The following is a 9,672-nucleotide window of genomic DNA, read 5'->3' on the forward strand; positions in this document are numbered from 1 at the left end:
CAGAGTGTGAAACTGATAAGTCTTTGATTTGATCGTGACGGAGCTCTGCTTTGTTTTTCAGGTTTAAATTTGTGATTTCAGCTAGTTTCATGTAATGGATCGAAATCTGAGCAATAAAATGATTTCAAAATTTCAGGTATCAGACTTCTTTACCTGATCAATACATTTCTGTGATTAATGGATCATTGTATGAGAATCAGTTAAAGTTACCACTTTATTTTTACAGCTCATTTCCTGTCTGGGTCAGTATTTTCAAAATAAAAGCCTTAATCAGACTCAGAAAGCAGCTGACGACCAAACACTGAGACAAATAAGAGAACTTCATCACATGACGCATCATGTGACTGATGTGAGCATGAATAGTTGACAGCTGGTTGCTGAAAATATTAAAGGATCCAGAATGAAACCCTGAGGAACCTCAGAAGTAAGTACTGTCACTTTAACTGATTAAAACTTCATGAAACGATAGTGATCAGTCAATTCTGTTTAGATTTAATCAATTCACTTGATGACATCATCAACAGCTGAACAGTCGAGGTCACACGTTTATATTTAACACACCCACCACGTGTCGCTGATCATATATAGATAAAGTTGGTTAAAAAAATATTTTCGTTTTTTTCTGCATGGATTCTTCACGTGTCCTCGACCTCAGGACATTTTCCAACGGGGTTAAAGAGATGTTTGATGTTTAAAAGGTGGTGTCCTCCTTCGTTTTCAAAAGGACAACGAAATATTCAAAGACATAGCGGGAGACATTCACTGAAAACAACCACAGGAAACAAACAACCACAGGAAACAAAAACAGGAAACAACAAGAAGCAACAACGGGAAACTTACACAGGAATTAACCACAGGAAACAACGGGAGACAACCACAGTTTCTCCCTTCCTATGCACAAACACACACAGAAACCAAGACTAATGGTTTGTTAAACAAAATGTTTGTAAGCAGACCGATGATGGAACAGTCTGTTGCCATGACAATGAAGGTTCAGGTCGTACATGAAGGTCACCAAAGACGACCTGTGTGGTTGTAGCGTCATCAGCTTTCACCAACATCTGAAACATATTTATGATTCAGAAATGTCACAGCAGCCGAAGTGACTGTTCATCACGTTCCCTGAAATGTCACATCACCCCCCCCACCCCCACCCCAGCTTCTCTGATGTGTTCTTTGAAGGCGCCTGAGACGGACGCAGGTATCACCTGAAATCTGCTCATAAAGCTGCATCAGTCACAACAAAGCAGCTGCAGCTCCTGCTGCCGCCTCTCTGCTCTTTCATTTCCTGTGCTGCAGGAAATTGTCTCAGCACACGGCTGATAGCTCGCCGCCACTCGCCACTTATCATCCAACCATCTCTCAGGGTTTATTGAAGAGGAGGCGGCTTTGTGAGGACGGGGCCCTGATTGTCATTCACTCTGCTCCACCTGCTCAAACAGAGGAACCGAAGACGATGCCACAAAGATGACATCACGAATATGATGCCATGGAGAAGTATATGTACATATAGGTACATACATAATATCTATATAATATCTCATAATATCTGCCAGGCTGACGGAGTCACAGCTCCATCCAACCCAGTATTCCTCCTTCCCTACACAGCTACGTCTTTATGATCTTCTTCAACGATAGAATTCTAACTGTTAATAAAAATAATAATAAAATCTCCTGCCCTCGGTCGACACTAACACATAATCGCTCAACCTCAGAAACAGCTGAGAGTCTTCTAATTTATTTAGACAGCTTCTCTCTGATCACTCTTGATCAGCTGACCACAATTGTATCTTACGTAGAGTTTAAAGTTCTCCTCACCTGCTTGTCCCTCAAGTCTCTAAAAGTAGAGGAGGAGCCAGAGCTTTCAGCATCAAGCTCCTCTCTGTGGAATCATCTCAGGTTCAGTTCTGGAGGCAGACTCCCTCTCTACGTTTAAGATTCAAACTTCCTCCATGATGAAGGTTTAGTTAGAGCTGGTCCAGGTTTGTCTTAGACCTGCTCTAGTTCTGCTGCTGGAGGTCTAGAGGGTGGAGGACACAGGACACATGGAGCTTCTCTTTCCTCTTCATCACATTAATGTCTCATCAACACATGTTACTGACGTGACTTCTTCACCAGAGTCCTGCTGCTTCATCGTTTGTGGATCCTGGTGGTGGCAGTTGGAAAGGTAAACAGTCCATAACCAGATGTTAATGTCTCCTATGGTTCTTCTGTAACTACCCTCTGCCTGCAGCAGGTTCTATGACACAGCTTCTTGATACACAACATGTCTCCTCATCTTCTACCATCAGTGACTCCTCAGTTCATGTGTCTGCTCCTTCATCTCTATCAGACATGTCCTCATGTACAAATACTTTAAATATGAAGTTAAACTGTTTCTTCTAATGTAGAGAATCTGTTTGTTCAATTCAGTTTTATATATAGAAATATCCTGAACCTTCATATTCCTCCTCCTGTTTCCTCCTCCCCCTGCAGTAGGAGGGTGAAGTCAGAGTTGTGAGGGAGGAGTCATCAGTCAGTATAAGAGGGGGTCTGTGTTGGTGTCAGGCTCAGTGTGGTGGTTGTCGTGGTGGTTATCGTGGTTGTCGTGGCAGCAGTCAGCCGTCAGTCTGGAGCCCTGGTACTCCTACACCCACTGGTTCCCCATGGCCTCGTCCCATGTGATGAAGGAGCCAGTTCCCAAGATGCAACCTGCCATGATGATGTTCTCCAGTAAGTACTGGACCAGGAGGGGGATGTCTCTGGACTCGGCCATGTTTGACCAGCAGCAGCTCCGACACACGGGGGGGCAGATGGTGAGAGGAGGCACTGCTGATCTTCATCAACTTCATCACCATCATCATCTTCTTCGTTATCATAATCATCTTCATCACCATCAAATACTTAATCTACATCATCATCATCATCATCTTCTTCTTCTTTATCATATTCATCTTCATCATAATCATCATCTTCATCTTCGTCAGTTCCTTGTTTGTATAAAAACATTTGACTCCTTGTTCCAGTCTCGTCGTCCGTCTTTCTGTCCAATCAACGAGAAGCCAGAGAAAGAGGGCGGAGACTCAGAGCAGACCGCTGTGGTGTTCTCCCTGAAGAACGAGGTCGGATGTTTGGTCAGAGCTCTGAGACTCTTCCAGGTGAGATCCAGTGTTCAGTCCTTGTTGTCAGGTACATCACCATGGTAACATGCTGAAGAGCTGAGCTGATCAAACAGTATAGATGCTCCGCCCACTGACCAATCCCTCCTTTGAACTATGACATCATGTTCTTAGAGTCTCTGAGGAGGACCAGGGTTTTCAGAGACGCACAAGACTCCTCCTCCTCTGCTTCTCCTTCTCTTCTTCCTCCTCCTCCTCCTGCTGCTTTTCCTCCCGCTTCTCCTCTTCTTCCTTCTCCTGCTTCTCATCCTCCTCCTCTTCTTCCTCCTCCCACTGCTTCTCCTCCTCCTCCTGCCCCTCTCCCCTGCAGGAGAAGCGAGTGAACTTGCATCACATCGAGTCGAGGAGGTCTAAGCGAGCTAACGAGGTGGAGATCTTCGCTGACTGCAGCTGCAGTAAGAAAGAGTTTAACGAACTTGTGGATCTCCTCAAAGATCATGTCAACGTCATCTCCTTCAACACGGCTGCACACGTGTGGTCAACTGAAGCAGGTATGACCATGTGCACATCTCCCATCAGCCCCCTCTGCTGAAACAGGTTGGGATCATGTGTGATCAGTGTGCACGTTGTTCTCGTGGTTCAGCTTCTTTTTTCTGCTCATCACCGACTCTCATTCATTCATCCCCCCCACCGGCTCAGAAGGCTGCGGTCCTCCAACTCAGGTTTCCTCTCCAGCTCCACCCTCCAGCTCCACCCTCCAGCTCCACCCTCCAGCTCCACCCATTCACTAACCCACTGTGTTACTGCTCCACCCTGATGTCTCATTCTATCCTGTTTGGTTGGAATTACTTTTCTTTTTCTTTACTTCTCTGTTCTGTCCTCACGGACACATGTGACGCGTCCTTGGGTCTCTTGAAATGTGCTATATAAATGCAAGCTATTATTATATTATAGCTTATTATATATAGTATTTGTATTTATTATTAAATGTATTGATATATATATGTATATATATATATAACATAGAGCAGAGGTTACCTATATATTTATAGAGATATGGTGAAGATAATAAGTAGTGAATAAATTATGGAGATGAAGGTTTGTAAATCTTTTTGAATATATGGGTTTTTTATAATTTCTGTTCTAAATAAATCTAAATAAATGAAAGCTCATCAGATGGTTGTTGTTGAGAGATGTGAACAGGAAGGTGTTTCTCACAGGAAGTTGTCTCTGCTCAGAGGAAGAAGATGTTCCCTGGTTCCCGATGAAGATCTCAGAACTGGATCAGTGTTGTCACAGAGTGTTGATGTACGGATCCGAGCTGGACGCTGACCATCCTGTGAGTTACCACAGAAGAAGAAAGCATGAGACATGTTGAGTATATGAGAGAGAGCGAGATTGTCCACACATAAAGTGTAAATTCAATTAAATTAAATTTTATTTGTATAGTGCCAAATCATAATATACAGTACATTATCTCAAGGCTCTTTATATAGAAGGTCAGGACCTTAAAATCAAAATATAGAGAAACCCAACAGTTGAACAATGAGCAGCACTTTGAGACTGTGGAGGAGAAAGTCCCTCATTAACAGAGAGAAACCTCGAGAACCAGACTCAGTGGAGTCTATATAAATTAAATGTAGTTTTGTTGATATATTGAAACTATATGAAACCGACCTCTCGTGTTCTCTCAGGGTTTTAAAGATAATGTTTATCGCCTGCGGAGGAAATACTTTGTGGAAGTGGCCATGAATTACAGATTGTAAGTATTATCGTTTCCTGATCTCTGATGAAAACCTCGTACAAAATGTTTTATCATCATTGGAACCTTTTAAAGTTTTTAATGTCTTTACGGCTTGATGTTTGAGATGAGTTCACATTTTTTCCTTGTTAACATTTAGCTGAAGCTTTATCCAAAGCGACTTACAATAAAATTTCAGCTTTTGAACAAATAAAGATTTAAACATTTTAACATGTTAGTATTTAAAGGAGTTAACATGTATGGTTAGATGTTTCAGTCACATGATGGACCATGAAAACAATTCATAGAAATCAGATATTAGTTAGATTGTATGTCTCCACCCTCAGCGGACAGCCCATCCCTCGTATCGAGTACACCCTTGAGGAGATCAAGACATGGGGGGTGGTGTTCAGAGAACTGAGCAAACTGTACCCGACTCACGCCTGCAGAGAACATCTGGAGAACCTGCCCCTGCTCATCAAACACTGTGGATACAGAGAGGACAACATCCCACAGCTGGAGGACGTGTCCGTCTTCCTTAGAGGTCCTTATCTTCATCATCATTATTTTTATTATTACTACTGTTATCATTATCATTTATCATGTTCGCATTTAAACAAGTTCTTCTTTCTGAAGATATCGTTCAGTTGACTGAAGTAACCAAACTGTGTGTGTGTGTGTGTGTGTATCTATCTATCTGTGTGTGTGTGTGTGTGTGTGTGCGCAGAGTGTTCTGGATTCACAGTTCGTCCTGTCGCAGGTTATTTGTCTCCCAGAGATTTTCTGGCAGCTTTAGCATACCGAGTATTTAACTGTACTCAGTATGTTCGTCACAGTACTGACCCGCTGTACACACCTGAACCGTGAGAACACACACAGACACACAGAGTACACACACAGAGTACACACACAGAGTACATACACAGACACACACACCTGTAACACATGTATGTTGTGGTTCCAGGGACACGTGTCATGAGCTGCTGGGTCACGTTCCTCTTTTGGCCGACCCCAAGTTCGCTCAGTTCTCTCAGGAGATCGGGTTAGCCTCTCTGGGAGCGTCCGACCAGGACGTCCAGAAACTGGCCACAGTGAGTACTACTACATGTACTCGTGCACATGTACTTTTACTGGACACGTCTGTACTTCAACTGTACGTGTACTTCCTCTGGACAGTGTACTCCTACTGAACCTATATACTTCTACTGAACCTGTATACTTCTACTGTACACGTGTACTTCTACTGTACATGTGTACTTCTACTGTACACGTGTACTTCTACTGTACATGTGTACTTCTACTGAACCTGTATACTCATCACGACTAAGAAAGATAAATATAAATATTTACTATTTACAGGAGCAGATAACAAAACACAAGATTTAACTGTACCTAAATATTTATGTTCACATCTTTACAATCTGTTGTCAAAAACAAAACACTTCATATGAACTGTGTTTATTTGTGTGTCATTGTGTGTCATTGTTGTTTTCTGTTGTGTCAGTTGTGAGTCTGTGTTTGTAGTAACATGACGACACTGCTGCATTTTTTACAGTGTTATTTCTTCACTATTGAGTTTGGACTCTGCAAACAGGACGACGAGCTGAGAGCGTACGGAGCCGGGCTACTGTCGTCTATAGGAGAGCTGAGGGTAACACACACACAGACACACACTGAGACACACACTGAGACACACAGACACAAACTGTGACACACAGACACACACTGTGACACACAGACACACACTGTGACACACAGACACACACACACACACACTGTGACACACACTGTGACACACAGACACACACTGTGACACACAGACACACACTGTAACACACTGTGACACACAGACACACACTGTGACACACAGACACACACTGTGACACACACACACACACACTGTGACACACAGACACACACTGAGACACACAGACACAAACTGTGACACACAGACACACACACACACACTGAGACACACAGACACACACTGTGACACACAGACACACACACTGCGACACACAGACACACACTGTGACACACTGAGACACACACTAACGGTTTTTTCCCAGCATGCTCTGTCTGATCAGGCGTGTGTGAAGACGTTCGACCCGAGGACGACGTGTCACCAGGAATGTCTCATCACAACATTCCAGGACGTTTACTTTGTCTCTGAGAGCTTCGAGGAGGCCAAGGAGAAGATGAGGTGAAACACACAACTACTGACACAGGACTACTGACACAGGTCTACTGACACAGGTCTACTGATACAAGTCTACTGACACAGGTCTACTGACACAGGTCTACTGACACAGGTCTACTGATACAAGTCTACTGACACAGGTCTACTGACACAGGTCTACTGACACAGGTCTACTGACACAAGTCTACTGACACAGGTCTACTGACACAGGTCTACTGACACACCACCACTGACACAGGTCCACTGACACAGGTCTACTGATACAAGTCTACTGACACAGGTCTACTGACACAGGTCTACTGATACAAGTCTACTGACACAGGTCCACTGACACAAGTCTACTGACACAGGTCTACTGACACAAGTCTACTGACACAGGTCTACTGACACAGGTCTACTGACACACCACCACTGACACAGGTCCACTGACACAAGTCTACTGACACAAGTCTACTGACACAAGTCTACTGACACACCACCACTGACACAGGTCTACTGACACAGGTCTACTGATACAAGTCTACTGACACAGGTCTACTGACACACCACCACTGACACAAGTCTACTGACACACCACCACTGACACAGGTCTACTGACACAAGTCTACTGAAAAAGGTCTACTGACACAAGTCTACTGACACACCACCACTGACACAGGTCTACTGACACAGGTCTACTGACACAGGTCCACTGACAAAGGTCTACTGACACACCACCACTGACACAAGTCTACTGACACCCCACCACTGACACAGGTCTACTGACACAGGTCTACTGACACAAGTCTACTGAAAAAGGTCTACTGACACAAGTCTATTGACACACCACCACTGACACAAGTCTACTGACACCCCACCACTGACACAAGTCTACTGAAAAAGGTCTACTGACACAGGTCTACTGACACAAGTCTACTGACACAAGTCTATTGACACACCACCACTGACACAAGTCTGCTGACACAAGTCTACTGACACCCCACCACTGACACAGGTCTACTGACACAAGTCTACTGACACCCCACCACTGACACAGGTCTACTGACACAAGTCTACTGAAAAAGGTCTACTGACACAAGTCTACTGAAAAAGGTCTACTGACACAAGTCTACTGATACAAGTCTACTGACACAAGTCTACTGACACATGTCTACTGACACATGTCTTCTGACACAGGTCTACTGACACAAGTCTACTGACACACCACCACTGACACAGGTCTACTGACACAAGTCTACTGACATAAGTCTACTGACACACCACCACTGACACAAGTCTACTGACACACCACCACTGATACAAGTCTACTGACACAGGTCTACTGACACAGCTCCACTGACACAGGTCTACTGACACAGCTCCACTGACAAAGGTCTACTGACAAAGGTCTACTGACACACCACCACTGACACAGGTCTACTGACACAAGTCTACTGACACAAGTCTACTGACACACCACCACTGACACAGGTCTACTGATACAAGTCTACTGACACAAGTCTACTGACACAGGTCTACTGACTCACTAATGATATTTTGATGTTGTAATGATTTTGCTTTGATGTTTTGAGGATTTTGCTTTGATGATTGTTTATATTTCTACCTTTGTCTCAGGGAGTTTGCTAAAACGATCAAGAGGCCGTTCTGTGTGTACTACAACCCGTACACTCAGAGCATGGACCTGCTGAAGGACACACGCAGTATCGAGAACGTGGTGCAGGATTTACGCAGCGACCTCACGACCGTCTGTGACGCTCTGGGCAAGATGAATACGTACATGGGAATCTGAGCTCTGATTGGTCCACAGCACTCATGTAGATACTTCTGTCAGTACACACATGTAGTACAGAGTACACAGTGCACTACACTCACACACTCACCTGTATTACAGAATACATACATAATCCAGTACATAATCCTGTGATCAAACATGACTCACGATTCATACAACACGTATGACGCTGACGTGACAAACACACACTCACTGTTCTGTTGTGTTTTTCTGGTTACAGTGTAGGAACACTAGCATGTGTGTTTACATGTGTGTATAATCTATGATGCATTAAAGACGACATGTATGTTGTGTGAAGCATGTTCCTTGTCTGTGTTTTTCTTCTCTGCTGAAGCTTTTTCCTGCTTGAAAACATCCAAGTCCAAACTGTTCATACGTGATCGTTCATCTTCATACAAGTTCATACAGATTTCTACAACTTTCTACATGTTCATATGTATTTTTACATGTTTCCACATGTTTTATTGTTTCCTGTCAAAGAGCCAAATGTTTCTCTCTGGAGGGGGGGAGCAAACACTAAGATTTAAGGTAGTGAGAAAAATGTCCTTAGGTCCAAAACATACATTTCCCTTCCTAGAGAAAGTGCAGAGGGCCTCCTGAACAACCTAAAATCGACTGAAGATTATTTATAATTAAACTGTGACAACACATCAGAGTGTTAAATTACAATTGAGAGCAACATGTGACCTCATCTCGTAAAGAAAAACACGTTAACATTTTCACCTGAAGGTCTTACTGACATGTTAGCTGTGATGTCACTGTGATGTCACTGTGATGTCACAGGTCCTGCAGCATGTTTCAGACGAGCTCCCGCATCAAGGCGTCCGTCAGCTGCCCCTCC

The 9,672-nt window shown here is 43.8% G+C and overlaps 2 protein-coding genes across 6 annotated transcripts in view; both read left to right on the forward strand.

Moving 5' to 3' along the window:
• Positions 1-135, forward strand: part of tbc1d15 (TBC1 domain family, member 15) — a 10,923-nt gene extending 10,788 nt beyond the window's left edge. For all 3 annotated transcript variants that reach the window (XM_069528401.1, XM_069528402.1, XM_069528403.1), the window contains one exon: positions 1-135. This exon is cut by the window's left edge and continues 1,146 nt beyond it. The gene's annotated coding sequence lies outside the window, so the exon portion shown is untranslated.
• A 2,395-nt stretch (positions 136-2,530) lies between these two features.
• Positions 2,531-9,131, forward strand: tph2 (tryptophan hydroxylase 2 (tryptophan 5-monooxygenase)). 3 transcript variants are annotated; one of them, XM_069528406.1, is made up of 11 exons: positions 2,531-2,795; positions 3,006-3,137; positions 3,469-3,649; positions 4,319-4,437; positions 4,793-4,860; positions 5,187-5,383; positions 5,567-5,702; positions 5,804-5,930; positions 6,395-6,490; positions 6,909-7,042; positions 8,654-9,131. In XM_069528406.1, the coding sequence occupies exons 1-11, from the start codon at positions 2,646-2,648 to the stop codon at positions 8,826-8,828; spliced, it is 1,515 nt and encodes a 504-aa protein (XP_069384507.1). In that variant the 5' UTR covers positions 2,531-2,645; the 3' UTR covers positions 8,829-9,131. The 3 variants fall into 3 exon arrangements, with proteins under 3 accessions (XP_069384507.1, XP_069384508.1, XP_069384509.1); XM_069528407.1 differs by having other exon boundaries at positions 4,337-4,437; XM_069528408.1 differs by lacking the exon at positions 6,909-7,042 and having other exon boundaries at positions 8,654-8,816.
• Positions 9,132-9,672: the final 541 nt, after the last annotated feature.

The sequence above is a fragment of the Paralichthys olivaceus genome, chromosome 7 (assembly GCF_024713975.1).
Source record: "Paralichthys olivaceus isolate ysfri-2021 chromosome 7, ASM2471397v2, whole genome shotgun sequence".
NCBI lineage: Eukaryota > Metazoa > Chordata > Actinopteri > Pleuronectiformes > Paralichthyidae > Paralichthys > Paralichthys olivaceus.

What these genes read in the sequence shown, in the direction of transcription:
- tph2 (XM_069528406.1), top strand. Translation starts at nt 2,646, where the DNA reads ATGGCCTCGTCCCATGTGATGAAGGAGCCAGTTCCCAAGATGCAACCT. An exon ending in CCGCTGTACACACCTGAACC is followed by an intron (nt 5,703 to 5,803) that starts GTGAGAACACAC and finishes TTGTGGTTCCAG; the next exon opens with GGACACGTGTCATGAGCTGC. An exon ending in ACGTCCAGAAACTGGCCACA is followed by an intron (nt 5,931 to 6,394) that starts GTGAGTACTACT and finishes CATTTTTTACAG; the next exon opens with TGTTATTTCTTCACTATTGA.